Source organism: Pseudopodoces humilis, chromosome 2 (assembly GCF_049639895.1).
Source record: "Pseudopodoces humilis isolate 2021_Gansu_Grassland_sample_001 chromosome 2, ASM4963989v1, whole genome shotgun sequence".
NCBI lineage: Eukaryota > Metazoa > Chordata > Aves > Passeriformes > Paridae > Pseudopodoces > Pseudopodoces humilis.
In genome coordinates this window covers 101,741,609-101,763,646 of record NC_142201.1, presented here as the reverse complement: position 1 = coordinate 101,763,646, position 22,038 = coordinate 101,741,609, and the positions used below count along the sequence as shown (strand labels likewise).

Genomic DNA, 22,038 nt, shown 5'->3' with positions numbered 1-22,038 from the left:
AAAGAAATATCTGATTAATAAATTATATTTTGGAATAGAAGACAGGGTTGATATTCAAGCTCTTTATCATAAGGTGTGTTGTTTAGGCAGTGTTTCTTTCTGTAGTCATTTCCATGGATTGTATCTGCCATTGTTTTGTGAATTATGCTGTTAATACAATTCAATTTAAAAATTGTAACAGCCTCTTCATGTCTCTTAATTAAAGTAAGATTTTTTTTCCTAGTTATTTCCAGTTATGCTTTGATTGCTTTCTGATTGTTCCCATGTGTATGGACTAGGCCACATTAATTTAAAGACCACTGACCTCAAATCTGAGAAGGCTGTACTGTTGTTTGTTAGTGTCTTTTAAAGTTTAAGACTTTAGCTCAAGCTGCTTGCTTCATTTTTGCTATGCTTATATTTTAAGCCTTTAATCAGGGCAGTGCCAGGAGGCACTGATTTAATCAGTGCACTGCCTCTCAGATGCCATGACCTCAGTGGAGATCCACGATTGAGACAAATCTTTTTTACTTAAGGTGGGTCTGTCAAGATTCCTAGAGTACTTTTCCAAGCACCAGTTTTGGACTCTCAGAATTCACCCCATCTTAACCCAGTTTTCTTCTTTTGGGATTATGTTATTTCTCTGCAGGATGTTTTTGGACCATCTCCAGTTACTAAAGACTTGTTCCTATTTCTGTTTTTCTTTTCCATTGGTAGATATCAGTAGACAGTAGTTTTCAGAGCACTTAAATCCTCAGATCTCACACAGCTGGAAATTGGTAAGGATTGCTTGAGGAAAAGCAAAGGAAAACTAGTCCCTTCTGAGTTTCATGTTAGGGCTGATAGATTGCCAATTTGAAAAATGTAAAGCAAGAGCTGTAGGCTGTGTTAGCATAGAAAAGGGGGCTGGGATAAAAAGCCAAAGTTGTGTTTTGCCAATAAATTAATCAGCAGGTTTGCTGGTGTGATGGTCATGGGTGTAGAAATGTACTGCGGTATTAAAGCAGATAGAATTTTAGGTTTAATGTAAACCTAAATATGAATAACTGTTTCAACAGACTTTTAGTATGAGGCAGACTGCAGCAGGCAAGAATTATGTGTGTTAAAATGGTTGAGATGAACATAAAGGCATGCTATGAAGTTTAGTTGTATGGAGAAGATGCCCTGTATATGGAGTTTTGCAGTAGCCTAGACATGGAGAAGAAGGTATTTAACCATGATTAGCTGATCTTTACCTTGGTCAAATATAACTGGCCAAGTTATAATTTTGACAGTCAGCTGTTACCACCATAATCTTTCTGAACTGGCAGACACATGTTTTTCCTGATGAACAGACACATCAGCTTTCCAGGTACATGCACACAGTCATACCATGACATAAATATTTTGCACAGCAGAACAGGGAGAAGAGAGAGAAGATGGATATTGTGTTGTTATAAACGTGTTACAGTGACCTGGAGTACGTACTTGTGATAACATTTGTCTTTTTCTGTACTTTTAATGCTAGGTGTACCCTGAATTGCAAATCACCAATGTTGTTGAAGCTAACCAGCCTGTTACAGTACAGAACTGGTGCAAGAGGGGATGGAAGCAGTGCAATGGTCACCCGCATATTGTGGTTCCCTACAGATGTCTGGGTGAGTGACTCAGTTTTAAAAAGTCTGTTTTTTCCTGCTCTATTTTTTTCAGTCTCTTCATGCAAAAGATAGAGAATCTACATGAATGTCATATACCTCAGTATTATTGTCTTTTCTGAAAGGAGTTCTGTCCAATTGTTCAGTCTTTTGAAACTGCATTATCTAGAAAGAAAGTACTCATTTTCTCTCCTAATTAAACGCTTCTTTTTTCACATTAATTTTTGAGTATCTAGTACTTGGACTCTTACCATGAAAGACTATGGGAATCTGTATTTGTTGAAATGAAGCAAAAGATACTTTATAAATTCCCCCATTTCATCCTGCAACTTTATTTTTGTAGCAGTTGCTTGCTGTTTTCTTCTGTGTCCTTGGTGCTTTGAATCAGTTAAAAGGGAGGTTTGGGAAGTTTGGGCCCTCATTTTTTTTGTCAAGCTTTACTTTTATCTGCATTAGAAAATAGAATTGTTAATTTGCCATTTTCATTAATACTCCAGGTATTACATTTCGTTATATTATTCCATATTTAAATATGTTGATTTACTACTGCCATTTGAATTGTGATTAATGCTGGAGCTCAGAGTTGTAAGCCAGGACAGCTAAAAGGCACAGAAACCAACTCAGACTAGTTATTCCATGAAACAAATAATGAAAGAATTTTTTTTTAAATATGCATTGTTTCTAGAATTTTTGTTCATTTGTGTAGAGTAGGTAAAACAAAGGATACAATTTGCCCTTAGCAAAGCTGGGACTGAAGAGTAAGTAACAGAAATGCTACTAGTGTGGTCAAAGTGCCAAAACAGCAGGTGTATAAAATCTGTGTTAAGTATCAGGGAAATTTTTTTGTTTGGTAAAGTTTCTAGATCTGATGTTTGTTTGTGTAGATATAAAATAGGTGTTTCTAAACCTGCAGTATATCCTTGTTGATGCTACTGAGGCTCTGCAGGACTAGTTTATTCAGAGCAAAAATCCCCAAGGAGAACCCAATTTCCAGACTTTTAGTGAGAAGAACCTGCCTCTAGGAATTACAGATTCTGACTGGAATTTGGTAGGAAGGAACCTGCTGGTTTCTGTGTTTTCCCAGACTTCTGCGTGAGTTGAGTTGGTTGGTTCCACCACAAGCTTTAATGCTAAAAGGACATGCTCTTTTACCTATTTATTGCTGTGTTATCTTTAATTTTTTATAGTCAGGATAGTAGTAGTGTTAATATATGTGTAAAGGCAGATAAGCAACTTGTGAGAGGTGAGGTGGAGCTGCAGTATCACTTAGAACGCATCACAGTATATTTGGTCAGACTCCATGAGGGTGCACTTGCACTAATTAGAGATATGGCAGAAGAGCATTAGACTAGTGGAACTATAAGAACTAATTTTTTATTTTATTGTCACCCCAAGCAAAGCTCTGAATTAAGAAAAGGGAACTCTTAGGCTCAGGCTTATGTCAGATTTGGTCAGTGCCCTGGTGGTTTTACAACCTAATTTAAGCTAAAAGACAATGTCATCACAAGGGCAAATTAATATAAATTTGCTATGAATAAATTTAATCTGCAAATTATAAGGAAGTATCTGCAAGCATAAGGAGCTCCAGAAGTCTTCTGATAAAGGAGAAAAAAGTCGAATCATATGGAAGGAAGTTAATAAATTTATGGAAGGAAGTTCATAAATTTATGGACTGGGCTATATACAATTCCTTGCAGGAGTGAGGAACTTGACTAGGACTTTTAAAGTGCCCTCCCTGAGTTGAAGTTTTGAAAGAAAAGTCATTGCAAGTTGTATGGTTGCTATCTTAGGTAGCAAGATTTGGACACAAAAATTTTAAAGATGTTTAAGCACTTCATTCCCATTAACCATTAGACCTTAATTATTTTTCTTTTAATCCTCACACATGCTAAGTTTTTTCTGATTTCTGATTTGAATTGAGGCTTATGTAATTGTGTCTGATACACTGTGTTTGCTATCCTTTTTGTATGCTGACATTCATCTTTTGACCCTGACTAGAATAAACCTTAGATACTGTTGTTCCCAAGGGTATACTGGGGGATAGATGGCCACATAATTACGTCCTCTGGAGGAAAAATGGTGACAGTGGCCATAATCTGTAATTTCTCCATCAATCCTCTGGTTGTGGTATACTATGTCTGTCTTGGAGTATTTTTCCTTAAACTATCTTTTTCTATAGAACTAAGGAATCCAGAGAGCTTTTAATTTGTTTTTTCTCTCCTCCTAGTGCTTCTTCAGTATTAAAAGATTTTTTTTTTTTTTTTAATTGCATCTTGAGCCTGTCAGCTCTGCAAGTTCCTCAGCTGTTCTTTGTGTGGTAGCTTTTAGTGGACATTGCCAGAAGTTGGGCATTGGCAGTGCCCATTCCTCTGTCATTTTAGTGCTAACAGACCCTTGCCCTAGACCACTGTCCAATCCACCTGGTAAGAATTAAGATACCGACAGAAAATTTGTCAGTGGGCATCTGATTGCAGGGTTAAGTCTTAACTTTGCGTTGTTCTGAGGGTCACTTCAAGTATCTTGAGTCAGCCCAGTAATTTCTTCCATCTTGACATTTTTTTTCACAGTTGAGAAACAGCAAGTGACAGAAATCTGGCTGCTTTCAGGCCAGAGCATCTTTACAATCTGTTTGTATCATAATCTTCAGCCAAGGCTTTCTAACGTGTGGAGCCCATTTCACTACAGCCCTTGCCTGCTCCAGGAGTTTTTCTCTTTGAGACTTCTGCAGAGTGGTTGTTACAGCAGTTATTTGTAGCAGCATGCTTCAGTAACATCCATCAGATTTACTAGATTACACAGCTTCATAGTTTCTTAAGAGAATGCAACTAAAGCATAAAAATAGTAGTTCAAACAGGGCAAAATGAAAGCCCCTTATTTGAGTCTGCCATGTGTCTTTGCATTGACCATAGAAATATTCCCTAAAAATGTTCTAATTGGATCTAAATCTTAAAGAATTAAATTACTCGAATTGTTTGAGTGAGGACTGTGGTGCTTGACATAGAGCCATGTACGTGTTTGGGTACACAGCAAAAATGAGGAGCTGTGAGATGTGCTGGTCGAAGAGTGAAGATCTGCAGAACTCCCTTCTCCTGGTCTCAGGTGTGTGTACCACCCTCACACCTGCATCACTTGCTGTGTGGCACAGCTTGCAGGGTTACAGCAGACAGTGCCAAGATGTGACAGCTACAGCTGGTCTGTAGGCTGCACAGATAAAATTTGCCATAACAGAACATCCAGCATGACCAGCCTAGAAGTAAACAAGTCCCCGAGTAAGACAATGCTAGGCTGGATTTGAACTCAAACAGGGAACCCCAGTCAATCCCATTCAATGCTGGATGCAGACGTCTTGTTGGCCACTGAGCTGGGCAGTGCTGAGACCCCAGCCAGAATTTAAAAAAATCAAATTTGCATCAAAATTCAAGCGTGGGAATTTTGAACCCCCTATAAAAGGAGGCATTCCTCAATAAACATTGGCTGTTGTCGCATGAACTTTGGTGTGTTCTGTCGTGTGCCTGTCTCCAAAACTGCGACAAACATAACACTAAGAAACCAATGATTCCTTCCTTGCTTTATGGAAACTTTCTTTGGGAAAATACTATGGCCACCAACTTGACCATGTAAATGTTGGTGGGAGCTCTACTGCTGGCCGCAGCAGGAGAGCAGGATTTTTGCCACTGTTGGGGCAGTGTGGGCAATAAGCATTTCTACTTTGCACTTTCTCTTCTCTTCACTGCTTGCCTGAGGAGAAACAGCTGGTGAATTTGTGCAGTGTGGCCAGTGAAATGAAGTAATTCACTCCATGTTCCTTGTTGGTTGTAGAAGTCATCCTTGTCCCACAGTGTGATTCTTTGAATACCTTGGATAAGTGTGTGGATATGCATTTCTGAATTGATGGCATTTCATTTTCTGTTGATGAAATGCATCCTACACCCTGGAAAAAGAGGGGACACTCAGTTATGTGGGTGTGGATCATTATGTGGGCATGGCAGATGGGATATGACAAGGTGTGCCAAAGGGGGAATTACAGGAGCTTAACTGTGCTGTACGAAGTGCATGTTCAGGAGTGGCTCTGCCTCATTATCCCATTAATGTATGCTGCTAAGTGTTGGAAAGATCCAGATGTGTCGGAATCTCATTATGTATATAGCCTTTGTCAATCAGAAAGCGATTATGTGCAGTCATTTGTTCATAAACAAGCAGGTTATATGAAAAATATATTTCGATGTTTGGTTATTCACTGAAATAGTGGCTTCTGTTTCTGGTTTTAACAAAAATGTCTTCAAAAATATTTATTAACTTGTCATGCTTTATAACTCTAGCAGTTTGTGAAGTTATCTACTTCCAAACTTCCAGGGTTTGAAAGACAGGTGTCTGCCAAGGAAGGTGGGAACATCCCTTGGAATATGAACCTCTTCCCTCCAAATTATTATAGTTTTGAAATTACAGGGCTTTCAGGCAAAGATATGGGAAAAGGAATAGCAGTTATTTTCTGATATATATATATATATATATATATATATATATATATGTTTGTGTGTGTGTGTGCGCGCATATAACAAGGTAAACAAACAGCAGCAGCAACAACAAACAAAAACCAGAAAGTCAGTAACAGCCTTCTCCGGGCTGTTGAGCACTTTCCCCATTGTTCTCGTTATGGTCACAGCTGGCAGTGGTGCTGGTGGCTCCTGGCAGGGCAGGAAAGGTGCGATGACTCCCCTGTGAGCTCAGCCATCCCTCCGTGTGGTAATGGCTGATGGGAGAGAGAGAGAAAAGGGGCTTCCTTCACTAACTCATGTCAGGAGGCCAGTCCCAATGCCCTTCTGGATGGTGAAATGGGCTGTAGCAGGAACCCTGGAGCAGTGGCTGGAATGGCAGAGATGGGCACACTCGGGGTGACAAAGAAAACGTAGCAGAAACTCCACAGTCCTGGCAGGAACCGTGGGTTGTCCTGTTGGGCACCTTTGTGAAAAAGCCTGGGGCGGTGGCAGAAGACAGTGGGGCTGGGCAGCTGGGTTTCTGCAAGCAGCCACTGTAAACAGCCAGGAGAGGTGCTATCTGGGAAGGGGAAAGGGTTCAGGGTCCTGTCTTTCCCTCTGAGGTACCTGAGTAGATGGTGAGTGTCCTTTCCAGTGAGATTAGGTATTAATAAGCTCCCAGTTCAACAGCAGCTCTTACGAGCAAAGGCTCACCCATGGTTAGGAAGAAGAAGTAAAGGGCTGGACTTGTCGGTGGCAGTGAATTCTCCCTAAGGTAGCAAAAACTCCACTGTTCCCTTCTGATCCCGAGAGCAAGAGAGAACGAGGAGCTTGAGCTCAGTACCTGATTCCCCAGCCAAAATCTTGTGGTATCTCTGCCCTTCCAAAGAGAAAACCCCTGCCAGCTAAGAGTGGCCAGCTGCACCCTTCCACCTCCTCCCCTTGCCAGCCATCTCTTTAGTCTCTTAAGTAGTGGTCTTTATAATCTCTCAGGCAACTGTTTTGGTTCAGGCTAAATTTGGGAGAGAACTTATGAATGAGGTCTTTCTAGAAAACAAATTCAACTGGCCCCTCCCCCAGCTGGTTTGGGAAAAGATTTTTTTAGAGAAAAATGGAAAAAAACTGTTTATTTAACAGAAATTGAATAATATTAAACAACAAAACTTTTCTTTGTTTGATGAGATGGCAAATCAGTGTATCTCATCTTGGTGGTGTAGCTCAGTTTGCTTAGGTTCTTATCAGTCCCTCTGGCACTGGAAAGTGCCGAGGCCCAGGCTCCGATGGGCCACAGGTGTGAGCTCCTGGGGTTTGTCTGGTTTTTAGTCTAGAGCAGGTTTGAATAGATCTAAGGAAAAGGAAAAAAACCAGTCTGGAGAACCTTTCTGCTTCAGCTAGTTTAAACTAACTAAAAGCAAAGGAGAGCTGTGTCCTGCTGTCTGTTTGTGTTGCAGACAGCATAGTTCAGGAGCAGGATGCGGGGGAGTGAGTGTTTTTTCTCAACAGAAACTGCGCGCTTATTCTTTCTCCCTTTTGCTTTTAGAGCTAGTCTTAAAAGTGCAGAATTTAATATGTAACATAAACAAGGCGATTGGGGATACAAGCATCATAAAGTTACTTCAGGACATTCCACCCCTTATCTTCATATCGTCAACTTATTACTAAAACTAATATATATATTTTAACTCTACAAACACATACATTATATATATACAGATATATATACATATACACAGTCAAGGGTAGTGATAGTCAGCAAATAGTGATATTTACTCATGGTTCTTACTTTGCAATTAGATTTCTTTGAGGTACACCTTGTGTTGTTTTATTTTTTTTGTATTATCAACTATGTGCACTTTGGTCTTTGAGCAAAGACAACTCCATGAATGGGTTTGTCTATACTTGAAGTAGAACTGATTTAAACTGGTTTTTTTTAACAAGCTTTTGACACGTATTACTGGAATTTTGATTTCATTTATTGTATGCAGGGGTTCAGATTGGGCAGGGCCTGCTCAGTTAGTGGAACTTAAAGTGTTAATTAACTAGGTGGTTTTTGTTAGATGTTATTTTCAATTTTTGAAAGATCCCCCACCCAGTGTTTTTAAAGTGGATTTTAACAGTTTATGGTATTTTTTCACTTTCCCAGCCGCTGGTGTATGGTAGGGGATATGGTACACTCACCCAAGCTTTTAGCTCAGGTGTTTATAAGGCTATTCTTGAAATTAGTCTCATTGTTTGACTCAGTCCTCTCAGGGGTACTGTGTTTTTGAAGGACTTGTTTTTTAAGGCTCAGGATGGAGTTCCAGGCAGTATCATGAGGTACAGGGTAGCTTTTTAACTATTTGGTGGGGGTTTTTACTATTGGAGCACATAGTGTGTGCCTTGGCAGATTTGGGGAAGGGTGATGTAGTTAATTTGTCAGGCTTCTTTATACTTATATTTGGACTACTGTTTACTATACTATAGGGGTTTTATTCGCTTGGCTTGTGTGATTGAAGCACACATCTCACAGTCATGGATAACTTGAGAAATACTGTTTATGGTTGAATTTAATTTTTGGTTTCTTGCTTACTTCTAGGTGGCATTTTTATTTTGATGACTTGAGGTATTATGAGCTCATTCAGCTAGGAACAATTTTCTTTTTTGTTGTTAATTTAAGTTTGTTTTTGACACTTTTGTAGCTTGATTTATTTGTGTTTAGGGTTAATTGAACAGTTTTGAGTTCAGCAAGTTGATTTGATTAATTTTTTTGTTTTTCAGTAGCTTTTGCAAGTTGTTGTGCTGGGTTTTATATGGTTGTTTTTTAATTTTATTTCATTTCTATGATTCGACAGAAACTATCGGTGAAAAGAGCATAGCGTGTTTCTTCTGCTGGCTGTTGGTTGTATGGTGGAATTTCTTTAGCAGGTGTTATTTGTGTTTGGCTTTTTCCATTAGTGAGACTAAAGTTTTTACTTTTTGGTTAGTTTGTAATTATTTTTAAAATTTTAGGGTGATTCATTTTTTTAATACCAGAGCGTTGTGTGATGAGAGTAACTTACTTTACTTTATGTGGCATTGATGGCATGGTAGATGCAGGGGACTTTTGCTTTGAATATCCACTCCAGCACCGGTAGTTGGGTTGCCAGGAGTTGTGTTTCTGTGCTAATTACTTTTGAGGTGGTTTGAACTCTTTTACAGGCTGTTAAAATTTCTTTCTTTGTGGGAGTGTATTTGGTTGTAGACTTTTTGTAGGTTCGACTCTAGAATCTCAGTGGTTGGTTTCGAGTCTCACTTGGCACTTTCTGCCAAAGGCTTCTGGACAGACCATGGCTCCGGGATGCAGAGTAGAGCACATTTTTCACATTTGGTCTTGTCTTGACTGGGCTAAAAGTTACTGTATGAGTGATTTCATGCTTGATTTGGACAAAGGTTTGTTGCTGTTCAGGGTCTTACTGGAAAGTGTTGGTTTTTTTTGCAGGTGATCAGGTAGAGAGGGCTTATAATCTGGCTGTATTCAGGAATATATATTTTCTAAAAACTTACGGCGCTTAAGAAAGCTTGTGAAATTTTTTTGCTGGTTGGTGGAGACATTGTTATGATCTTGTTGATGACAATGGTGGGAATCTAATGCCATCAGATTTATCTTGTCACTTTACTTCTAGGAACTGGATTTTTCAAGCAGACTTTTTAACTTTGCTCTTTTTGATGGTGAAACTGGTTTTCAGGAGAATCTGGATGATTTTTTTTCTTTTTTCAAAGACTTTTGCAGTCGTATTCTTTTACACAGTGATGTTATTAATGTACTGTAGATGTTTTGGAGTTTTACTTTTTTTTAGTGCAGTCTGAATCAGTCCATGGCAGATGGTGGGATTATGCTTCCACCCCTGGGGCAGTCGGTTTTAGGTGTACTGCATTCCCCTCCAGATGAAGGCTAACTGAGGTTTGCATTTTGCTGTTAAAGGAATGGAGAAAAATGTGTAGGCCATGTTAATAGTGGTGTACTATTTTGTTGCCTTGGACTCCAGCTCGTACTGGAGTATGTCCAGCACGACAGTGCTCAGTGGTGGAGTCACTTCATTCAAGGCACGATAGTTTACAGTCAATTTTTTATTTTTTTTTCAGATTTGCGCACAGGCTAAATGGGACTGTTGAAGGGTGAGTGGGTCTTGCTGACTACCCCTTGGCTGTCTAACTTACAGATTATTTTGTGGATGGGAATCACAGCATCCTGAGTTGTTTTATAGTGAGGGCAGTGCACTGTTGATGTGGCTATTGATACTTGCTGCTCTTCCCTGTTCAGAAGTCTTACTGCAGAGGGTTCTCTGATAGTCCAGGAAAGGTGTTCAATTGTTTGGCTTTATCTGTTTTTACAGTTGTTATATCTAAATGCTTACTTGAGTTTTTTTGTGTCTTTGAAATACCTGCTTTGGAGGAAGTTTATGTTCAAAATGCATGGGGCCTCTAGGCCAGTCACAATAGGGTGTTTTTTTTACTCATTTTTAGTCAGGTTCACATTAGCTTTTATTAAAGTGTGTGTGATCCCCCTGTCACGCTAGCAATAGAAACAGATTCTGTTTTTACATGCTTTGATGGGATTAATGTGCACTGTGTACTAGTATTAACTAAGGCTTCATATTTTTGTTGTTTTGATGTGCAGGTTAATGAATTTACACAGTTTAAAAGACATGGTTTTCCCTAGCCTCTGCCTGGCTAGAGACAGTTCCCCTCTAAGCCTGGTTATTCTTTTCTTTTGCATGTTTGTTTTGGAGGTTTCTTCAAGGGGATTGGACGTGGTGTTACTGTCATTATACTTGGCAGTTTGGCTGTGTCAGGGTGCGACACTGGCTGTTGGGTTCTTTTCCCCAGGACTGAGATTGATGAGAGAGAGGCTGTTTTCTCGTGTTTGGACTTGGTTGTTTATTCTTTCCTTATCAATATTACATATATACAGAGTACAAAGAGCTACATACATCAAGATAGAGAATGTAAAATAGCTAATGAAGAACCTTTTCAAGGTCCTTTATATGTCTATTTGTCCAATTAACAAATGCCAAGTAAGTTATTTTTCTTGGTGATCCAGTGACCTGACACCTGTGTGCTGCACTGTGGCATTCTCTATCCAATCACTCATTATTACACAAAAACCCTTAGAAGAAGAAGGAGAAAGGGACAATGCCCTATGTCCTCCATCATGTCTCTTATTTTCTAAAATAGCTTAAACCTTAAACTCTAATTTTCTCATCCAGTGACTTAAGAAAACTCTATCTAACATATATACTCACATTCCCAGTTTCTCTACTTAGCTTTAACAGCTGTCTCCATGGTGTTATGTGAAACTCAGTGCTCTCTTGGGTGTCAGAGCCAGACATCACAGATAAGGACACATATTCTGTACCTCTGGCCCCAGCATTGCTGGTTTTTAATTCAAGCACTCGTTTTGCCAGAGCAATAGTAGATTTCTTATTTCATTTCTTCATTTCTTCTGGGTTTTTTACAGTCATGCAAGAAGAACTGCAGCTCAGCTTGTGGGGTATATTTTTTTTTCTTAATTTGGAGGACTTTTGTGTTTGGTACCAGGACTTCTGATCTGTATTGCCAAGATTTGGAGAAAGCTTTCTTTCATCTATTCTTTAAGATTTTTGTGATTTTTTTTTCCTTTTTATTTTGTTTTTTAATTTTTGAGGACATGTTTTTACAGTTGCAATTTTTGTATGTGTGGGGCCATGCATGGTATCTGCATATGTTCAGAGCTTTTTTGCTGTATCAAGCACGGTCTTCTCCCTGTCATCTTGTTTCATTATTGCTAAAGCAGAAGTGTATTTTTGTGGCCCATGTTGTACAAGTTTTCGCCACATCATGGATGTACAAGGTAACAAGTCTGGATTTTTAGTGCTTAGGTTATCTGAGAAGAGAATCCCTGCCACTGCCATTTCTCTTAAGCATTGAATCTCTTGTTTTATGGTTTTCTACTGGATTTGCTGTATACAGAGAACATGTGCACACAGATATCTTTGTGCCATACTTGCCAGGACCCGTTCCCAGAGACTATAGGGGTCAGCCCCCTCATCATTCTTTGGTTGATAATTGAATTATAATCGGATTTTAAATGCTTTGCTTTAGTACCGTCCAGAGCTGTAGCCTCACCTGCAGCGTCCCACAGATGGACTAACTAACGAATTATAGATTCATTAGGTTGTTGAGTGTAATTTTTTTTTTAGGCCATGAAGGTACTTCAGGCAAAGGACTCACTAGTGACTTTTGATTTTGTGTCAGTTGCTGGCTTTGAGAGTCCTCCCCCTGCATCACTATTATCGTGATCTCCTGGCAGATCGGTTTTGGTTTTGTGTTTCATGCCTCTTGTGGTGGGAGCAACAACCACTGGTTTAGGCTCACTGTCTGGTTTGGCTGCTGGCTTGGGTTTATTGTTTGGTTTAGCTGCTGGCTTAGCTATAGCTTGAGAGATTGGGGTAGTTGCTGATTTATTTCTCTGCTTTACAGTATCTAGCAGTGTGCGATAAGCATACGCTAGGGCCCAGTTTATTGTAATGATTTTTTTCTCTTTAGGATCATCATGGCAATTCTCTTCCAGATATTTCCCCACGTCATCTGGGTTTTGAATTTGTTCACGTGAAAATTCCCAGGCTGGGGGGATCAGAAAATTTCTTCAGGGTCCAGCCCATTCTCTCCCATTCTCCACACTGCTCAGGATTTCTCACACCTGAGTCTACTTCTGGGGCAGGGGTCTCACTGGCTCCTCTGGATATCTCAGCCTTCATTCTAGAGAAGTTGCAGATCATAGAGAGGAAGCTTAACAGCTGAATCACCAGGAAAGTGGTATCTTTAACACTCAAGGGAAACTGAATATTTTCAAAAAGGGACATAACAGATTCAAAGGAGAAGAAGGAAAGGAAAAGCTGAAAAGCTTCATCCCCTGCTCCTCCTCTGACAAACTGGGTGCAGTTACCAATGAACCCCCAAAACATGCCACTGGGACTCAGAGGCAGGGTCGGACGAAGAAACCATAAGCCAAACATACCTGGCACAAACTCTAGTATCTTTAAGAACTTCCTATAAATCTTTATGGCCAAGCCCAGCACATAGCTATTCCAATCTGTGCCCCTCTACTGTAAAAGTTACGTGTTATGGACAATACTGGAGCTATCTCTGGAGAAGAAAATAAACCTAGGGACCAGAAAGGTATTAAAACGTCAAAAAAGTCTAGGGACCAGAACCACATGAAGGCCTCCACCCTGAGAGACATTATGTATTCAAACAGCATGGCTACTGACTGCTTTATCCCAATACAGAGTGAGTACAACCAAAATACAATTAGTAATCAGTAATTAGTACACTTCTTTTCCACCTTCCTGAGCCACACGTTGGGGGCCAGTAATTGTATTTGTTTTGGTTTAAGGTAAATTTGGGAGAGAACTTATGAATGAGGTCTTTCTAAAAAGCAAATTCAACTGGCCCCTCCCCCACCTGGTTTGGGAAAAGATTTTTTTAGAGAAAAATGGAAAAAAACTGTTTATTTAACAGAAATTGAATAATATTAAACAATTTTTTTTGTTGTTTGATGAGATGGCAAATCAATTTATCTCATCTTGGTGGTGTAGCTCAGTTTGCTTAGGTTCTTATCAGTCCCTTTGGCACTGGAAAGTGCCGAGGCCCAGGCTCCGATGGGCCACAGGTGTGAGCTCCTGGGGTTTGTCTGGTTTTTAGTCTAGAGCAGGTTTGGATAGATCTGAGGAAAAAACCAGTCTGGAGAACCTTTCTGCTTCAGCTAGTTTAAACTAACTAAAAGCAAAGGAGAGCTGTGTCCTGCTGTCTGTTTGTGTTGCAGACAGCATAGTTCAGGAGCAGGATGCGGGGGAGTGTTTTTTCTCAACAGAAACTGTGCGCTTATTCTTTCTCCCTTTTGCTTTTAGAGCTAGTCTTAAAAGTGCAGAATTTAATATGTAACATAAACAAGGCGACTGGGGACACAAGCCTCATAAAATCACTCCAGGACAGCAACAAATGGGACAAAAGTCCATGGGAGAAAGAAAAAAAAGGAAAACTTCTAACCTCCAACCTCATGTCAGAAGAAAAAGCACACTCAAGTTTTGATATGCATGCCTAACCAATTATATCAAACACCAAGGTTATGCTTGGAATGAATAATTTGAATAGAAATATATGTAATTTGCAGTCCTTCTAGCAGTAGTTCTTCTAAAATTACTTGCTGTTTTAATGGTGGAATTTCTTCACACAAGAATGTGAAGTGCATGTATATTTCCATACATAGCAAAACTTGCTGGTTTTACCTCCTCTAAACTCACATTGCACCTATTTCTGTTGCAGTGGCAGAGCTTCTGGGTAATTGGAAACACTTTCCAATGGCTTTTCCATGCAGTTCCTAATTAACATTAAATAATTGTCCTGGAGTTTTCCTGTCCTTGTTAGTTTAGCTTTTCACCTCCAGCTTGCCTCAGTCTTCAGTCAGCCATGTGAGTGATGCAGACAAGCCTCACACCACACTGTTCCTAAAATAAAAAAAATTCTTAGTTTCAGCCTACAGAACTGCAACATGTCTAGTTTTTCTGACAGTACTAGCTGACAGGAAGCAGAGGAGTTACTGATCATTCATATAAACAGTAATGAATTTATTGATTTATTTTCATTCTAAGGTCTATTGTCTCATGGTTTATAATTGTGTCTTTTCAAGTATTTTCTTCTCAAAGCAGGACTTTATAAACCAGGGGACAAAATTCCATCAGCTTGACAAAGAGGTAGGGAGTGGGCAAAGAAATCCTGAATGAGATCACCCACCAGCAGCACAAAAACTTCCTCAGCTTGTCACAACTATGTTTCTGGAGGCTTCCACCTCTTCACTCAAGCCAAACATTGCTTCAGCTTTTGGGTTAGCCAGATCCTAGCTGAAGGCATAGAAATATAGAAGGGCAGAGATAAAACAAAATCAACATTCTGCTGATGACCAGAATGTATTTTAATTATAATACTATAATTAGTGTTTACATATTTATATGCAAATATTTAATATGTAAATACATATATATATGTAAATACCAATGTAAAACATCTAATTCTTGTATAGTAAGACCAGAAGAAGAAAGAATTCCAAATTTGTATATTGCTGTGCATTCTTGGGATGTACATGTTTTATTTATTTGGTGGGTGCAGTAAGGTTGTAATAAGAACAGGTCGTGACACAAAAACTTTTTGAGATCTTGAACATCAGATCTACTTCTAAAGCAGTAAAATAATTTCTTATAGGTAAGGATTGAAAAGTATATGCTTGTCTCTTTGCAATGGGCTAAGGAAACCAAAACAAGTAGTGTACACAGTAGCAGCTCACAAGAATTGGTCACCAGTATGCAAGTCTTCTTCATAGCTAAAGACAGCATTACACATTGTAGTAAGCCTTTCTATGTTTAAGGAGCTTAAGAAGGAAAATCAGTTTTTCTGCTTGAGTGACTAAAGCTAGTTGGACTAAGTTTTTTGTCACTTGTAACCACCCAGGCTGAAGTATCAGGGATTAAAAACAGGTGTTCCTGCTTTTTCTGCAGTGCTTCACGTAAAAAGACTTAACCTCAAAAAGTAGCCCTAAAGGCAGTTAGTAAGGTTAAAAAGAGCTCAAAAATTGGAAAAAGGGGAAACTAAGGGGCCTCTCTGATCATAGTTCAACCCTTCCTGTGCACAGGGTTACAGGGAGGCTTTGACTGTGGAGCTGCTCTGTCTGCCTGCTCTGTTACACTGTGGGTGCTTGAATGAGCTATTCTGTGTTTCTTTCCTGATCCAGCCTCTCCCACGCCCAAGTTACTGTTCACCACTCAGATCCTATCCAAGACAAAACTAATTTTCCTCTTAGAAGTTTCTTGAATCTTACCCAAACACTTCAGATATCATACATTTCATTTCATAAATGTCATAAGGCGTATCATCCTTAATTTTTGGTCGGAAGCTGGAGAAAAGCTGGAGAGAAGCTTCCAAATCGTAAATATCCCTTGGTAGTTGGGCTCCAACTTGTAAAATGCTTGAAACAGTCTCAATGTGTATGTGAGTGTATGTACCCAAGGAAGCATGAAGCATGTGCCTTTGGTTTTTATAGATGGGTATGTTCACACATGCAAATAACCCATGAGTGATGCATGAACCTGCTGCATGAGTTTAATGTCTTGTTCATTGTACACATCCAGTTTTTGGAACAGACAGACCAGGAAGTTTTTATCCAAATGTCTTTGTAGTGCCACAGAGCTGATTGATCCTTTTTTTTTTTTTTTTTTGTGCTTTTCTTTCAACCTAAAGAACTTAATTTTGCAGTGGGAGAATCCTTCTGAGTAGTGTGTAGTTTGTTTTAGCATCTTAGGAAGGAAGGATGGGGAGAGGAACAGAAAGGAAACATCCATCTTATCATGTAGTCATTAAACTGATCTTAATTGAAAAGATATAGCATCTTTCAAAAAAATTCTCATCTAACTGAAGGTAGCTGTGAATTTTCATGCTAAATACATTCTGGTCTTAGAGTGGAATTGAATGTTGTCAGCAGATTTGATGCAGTTAACTGCAGAGAGAGGGCCAGTGATGGGACTCACTGGGTATTTCGAAAAGGTGCTAGGGAATCTTATGGAAATACAGTTCAGTAAGCCTGTCTGGGAGAGGGGATACTTTTTTGAAGTGCTGAACATCCAGGAATATTGGACTTGTCAGTGAGCATGATACTGAGAAAGAGTTTGTTTTTTATGTGGAGTAGCTAGACAAATGGATAGTGCACCTTCTTTGATTTTTCTGAAGATATTAAACAACATATACTACCAAAAGCTATTAAAGAATAGCCATGGAATAAAAGAGAAAACTCATAAGTGGCTAAATGAAGATAAGAAAAGGCAGGAATTAAATGTCCATCCTCAAACTAGAGAAGGGTCAGTAGTAGAATCTAAAGGGATCAGTTCCTGTGCCAGTGATGTTCAAAGTATGTGTGATTTGTAAAAAAGAGTAAATTTTGAGGTGACCTGCCACAGCAGGGGCGATGGTGGAGGGGGTGCTGCGACCTTTCCAAAGAAGCATCCTGAGAAGAACTGCTTGGGGGCACTGGCATGTCCTTCTCCTTCCCCAGAGAGTGATTTCTAGCTCAGTGGCTAGCTCAGCAGCTCTTCTAGGCAACACAGAAAAGGGACTGGAGTGTAGTGTGGCAATACACAGAGAAATCAGCCTTTATTGAAAGCAGGGCCCTCTGAGTAGGGAGCCAGGGACAGTTGCTCCCAGAGCAGGGGAAAAACTGGGTTTTATATAGGGAAAGAGAGGGGCAGGGAGAAACTAGTAACAAATAGAATACAAGTAACTTGGTGGGGTGACAGGGACAGAACCAATGAGATACAACAAATCAACATACAACCTGCAAAGGCCTCTGGGTGGGAGACTTTCTTGCCCTGAGCAAAAATACCTTGCTAAAGGGTTAGCTCTCCAGGGGAGTGCCACAACTTCTTTGCTGGCCAATTCTTCAGCCCACAGAGTAACCCGTTTGATGAAGATACTAAGCTCTTCAAGGTAGAGTTAATAAAGACAAATTATGAAGAATTTCGGAAGGGTCTTTGATACTGAGTGACTGGATGTAAAATGGAAACAAAAATTAATGTCGTAAAGGCGGTGTTTATTGGAGAAGCCCGAAATGCAATAATCTGAGTAGATATGGTGAGACTTTGAGTAGCTTCAAACTTCTGAGGATTGAGACCTTGAGGATTAATAGTTCTGTGAAAATGTATGTTCTTTAGTGCTGAAACCCAGCAGTCCTAGGGATTATTAGGAAAGGAATGGGGAACAAGGCACAGAACATAACTGCATCACTATGTCAGCTATGGACCTTCATGTATTTGTGAACACTGTGTGCAGTTCTGGTTTTCCTCAGAAGTGCAGAGTGGAAATTGAAGAGTTAAGAGTGATGGGGAGTGCTTAAAATATGACATGGCTCCCATAAAAAATATGACACAGTAGATTAGATCTTTCCAGTATGGAAAGGAAGATGACTGGAGGATCTGACAGCACTTTGCAAACTCATGAGTAGCTTGGAGAGGATATCTGGGGAATGGTCATTCATCCTGTATTTCATGAGAAGACCTCAGATTATCAAATAAAACTTGCAGGCTTTAGGTTTCAAGCAAACAGAAGTAATTGAGTAGTTATAAATTCTGTTGCACAATGTATATGTGAGCTCCTCATCCATTAGCCACAGTGTCTTTTGGATGCTGAGAGCCTACAAAGTTTAAAAACCCAACAGTTCACTACAAGATAACTCATAAGGTGTTAGGGACCTAGTCTTGTGTCTGTAGAAGTTGTGGTGAAATAGGGTCTTGGGGAAGTACTGCTGCATGCTGGTCTGCATACACCTTATGCCCTTTTGTGATGCAGTGTTGACCTGCTTTTGAACACTTGAGCTAAAATGTTTTGTGGACTGAGATAGGCATTGTCATGCTTAGGTGGCTGCCTCTGCCATATCAGAGTGCTTGTGATCAGACTAGTTACTCCTTCCCCTTCTTCTTCTCTCCTGCCTTTCTGTATCTCTGAGGGTACTGCCCCTGTCTGGCTCTTCTTACAGATCCACTTGCTCCAGGTTTTCCAGCCTTGCTCTGTTCTTTGGCTCACCAGGTGCTACTGTCTTGACCATCACCATTCCACTCAAGTCTCCCAGGCAATGATGTTTCTTCACCTCTCTTTTTTTTCTGAGTAATCCTCTTCTTACCTTGACATTTGCCTTTTCCTCTCAGCACGTTCTTCTTCCTGTCAGCATCTGCTATCCAAGCCAGTTTTGTTTGTGTCCACATCCCAGATCTTCATCAGCTCTGCCATGCATCTATTGCCATCTTTTTGAACACCTCACTTGGTGATACCTGAGCAAGCAGATAAGGATTCTTTGATCCTTTCTGGAAGTAATGAGATCAGTCTGTTCCAGCATGATGGCAAAGGACCCCTGTTCTAGTTTTAGCAGGGACAGAAATAGCTAGCAAGGTGATGTGTTGAAGATTTAGGGTGAGAATAGTGTTGGTAACACACTTATGGTTTAGTTGTTGCTGAGGAGTATTTGCAATTGGTCAAGGAGTGTTTCTGCCTCTCACCCTTTCCAGTGAGAAACTGGGCAGAAACAGCAAAGGCAGCTGATCCCAGTGACCAAAGTCATATTCCATGCCATATCGTGGCATACTCAATATATAAACCAGGGAGAAAGCTGGCCATGGACTCTGCTTGGGAGCTCTGTCTGGGCGTCAGGTGGTGGGTGGTCAGTGCAAGCTTCTTTTGTACTACAATATACTACTATTATACTACAATAATACTACTAGTAATTTCTTATTTTTAGTAGTAGCATTTCTCCTCACTTCCATTTCTATCTTGTTAGGCTGTCTTTATCTCTGTCTTACTTTTTTTCTCCCCCCCACCCCAGTTTTCTCCCACATTCAATGGGGAGGGGGACAGTGCAGGGAATGAGTGAGGAAGCAGCCATGTTGGAGTTTAGCTGCCTGCCAGTGTAAACCACAAGAAAATTTAAGACAAAGGAAAACTATCTTTCTGTCACAGCAAAAAATGCTCTGGGTTCTGGGTGTTAAGGTGTTAGCGTGTGTGTCAGCATTTAATCAAATGTAAAGAAAGCTATAATGACCTCAAATTAGTTTCTATTTTATTTTTCAACAAACTATAGTAAAATTTAGTTTGTTGAAGTATTCTAAATAGACTGCTATAGACAGGGTGTTGTTTGTCATGTTGCTTTATTTGTCTTGGAGGAGGATTCTGATGCTCTGTTTGTTAGATGACCTGACTGCTGCTTAAGATACTCTACTTAAAGCTTAGCTAAGATGATGTCAAGTTGTATAACAAACATGGTTATTTCCCCTTTGGTGGCTTCTGATTAATGTTTTAAATGGTCTTTAATTTTCCCTTTTTCAGTGAAAAATGTGATTCCATGATTCCTTATAGTTGCATTTAATTATTTTTTTAAAACAAGCCCCTAACAAAAACCTCACCTTAAGGTATTTTTTCTTCTCCCTTATTTATATCCTGTTTGTGGCTTATAACATTGGTTGAAGATTTCCTTAGTCTTTATTTCAAGTCCATTATCTTGTAGACAGGATGAAACAGCATTATTGGTCTATTATAAGTGTTGATATTGTGATTCTTCTTAAGCATTAAGTCCAACATTAAAATGAACAAATCAGGAAAACTTGGAATAATAATGCTTTGAGCTCTGAAATCCGAAGGAGAAAAAAACCCACAGTGATGGGCACTGTGGAAAGGAGAATCCTGGTTGTCAGTCATGGTGCTGAAACTGCTGCATTTTCAAAGTCTTAAAACAGTGAATTGGGCCTGTGACCTGTCATTCCTTGTCTGAGTCTGCACTGTCCTCTGTCATACACATGACATACACATCACCAGCAAGGCAGTGTTCTCACTGAACTGTTGCTTTGTGCAGAAGCAGATGGATTGCTTGTGTGAAAAGCAAGGTTCACTTCCCTGGTAAAATTAAAATTTAATAAAAGACAATAAGAGACAAAGATAATAAAGCAAAGTTTAACAGCTTGGTGCTTGGCATTCTGCCAAGAGCACACCTGCCATTTCAGAGACGCTCTTTATATACCTTTTCTATTGCATAAGCCTATTGTGTATTCATAAACAATTATACATATTTAAACCTTTCCTCACACTACTTCACATATTCTAAGAACTGTTTAGTATGACTCCTCCTCAGGACCACCTTTTTAGAGTGTGCACATTCCTTGGCTGTGTTTTTAGTCCGTTCTTATTATCACCTCCAGTTTGGGTTTTGGTCCATACTTTCTTCAGACAGTAGGTGCTGATAATTGGCATTTCGGTAGCAGGGGTCTTCATCATAGATTCATTGGATGTTATCCCAGCCAAACAGGCAGTTCACAAGCAGAACTGTATCAGCTATTTCATTACTATGTCTAAGTTTAGTTAGAAATAAAAACTATATAGAAAATATAGAAATAAAAACTATAGCAAAGCTTCTTTAACATTATATATAATACCAATTTCAATATTTTGCAAAAAGCCGGTATTATAATATGTATTTATGACACTTGGGAACACTGGGCATGGTTCATTGTTTTTATCATTGTGTATCTCAGTGCATCTAGAGTCCCCTTGGGTCTGAGAATTGCTGAATCACTGCTCACTGCATGAAATGCAATTCAGCAACACTTCCAGGGTATCTGCAGCTGCTGAACAAACACTGTTATTGTGCACTTGAGTTGTGTATATCTGTGTTGTGTTTTCTATGGTTTTCAACAGTATTTGATACTAATATTACCCATGTAATTTAGAGGTGGCATTGCATTTAAGCTCGATCACTTTGAATTTAAGTGGCATCTAGATCTTGTATTTTTTTTTTATGACACAACATTTTCACTAAAACATCAGAATTAGTTTTAAGGAAATATGTGCTTTTAAGGATCAGTGTAAAATAGTAATAATTTGTTAACCGTAGCAAAAATTATTTAAAAATACATATATAATATAAAAATAGAAATAAAATATAAAAATATATTTAAAAATCAATGTGTGTAATACAGGCACCAGTATATATAGTAGGTTTTTGTTATTAGAGTGCTGGTCTGTGTTGGGGTTTAGGAGTCTTCCAAGTTTCTTTCTCCCAGGGAATTTCTTCCCATATGTGTTGCTAGGAGACAATAACGCCCAGGTACTTAAGAGGGACAAAAAAAGTTGCTGCAACTCAGGGGAAGGGTACAGCTGGCTACTCTTCTTTTTTTTAACCTGCGGATTTTTCTGAGAAGGGCAGAGATATCACGAGGTTTGGGCTGGGGAAAAGGGCTCCTAGCTCTCCTGTGCTCTCAGCATTCAGAGGGGAGAGAGGCTGCGGTCGCTGTGGGGAGAATCCGTCACCACTGCAGGGTTCTGTGTCCTGCTGCTGTCCTACTGTGAGTGGGGCTCTGCTCACAAGAGCAGCT

General features: G+C 39.6%; 1 protein-coding gene across 2 annotated transcripts in view; it reads left to right on the top strand.

The window, feature by feature from the left end:
* The window catches only part of APP (amyloid beta precursor protein), a 241,395-nt gene that overhangs the window by 85,819 nt on the left and 133,538 nt on the right, over nt 1-22,038 (top strand). For both annotated transcript variants that reach the window (XM_088068704.1, XM_005524152.2), the window contains exon 3: nt 1,487-1,616. In XM_088068704.1, the coding sequence (XP_087924830.1) occupies nt 1,487-1,616 (130 nt within the window). The remainder of the gene's footprint in view (nt 1-1,486; nt 1,617-22,038) is intronic.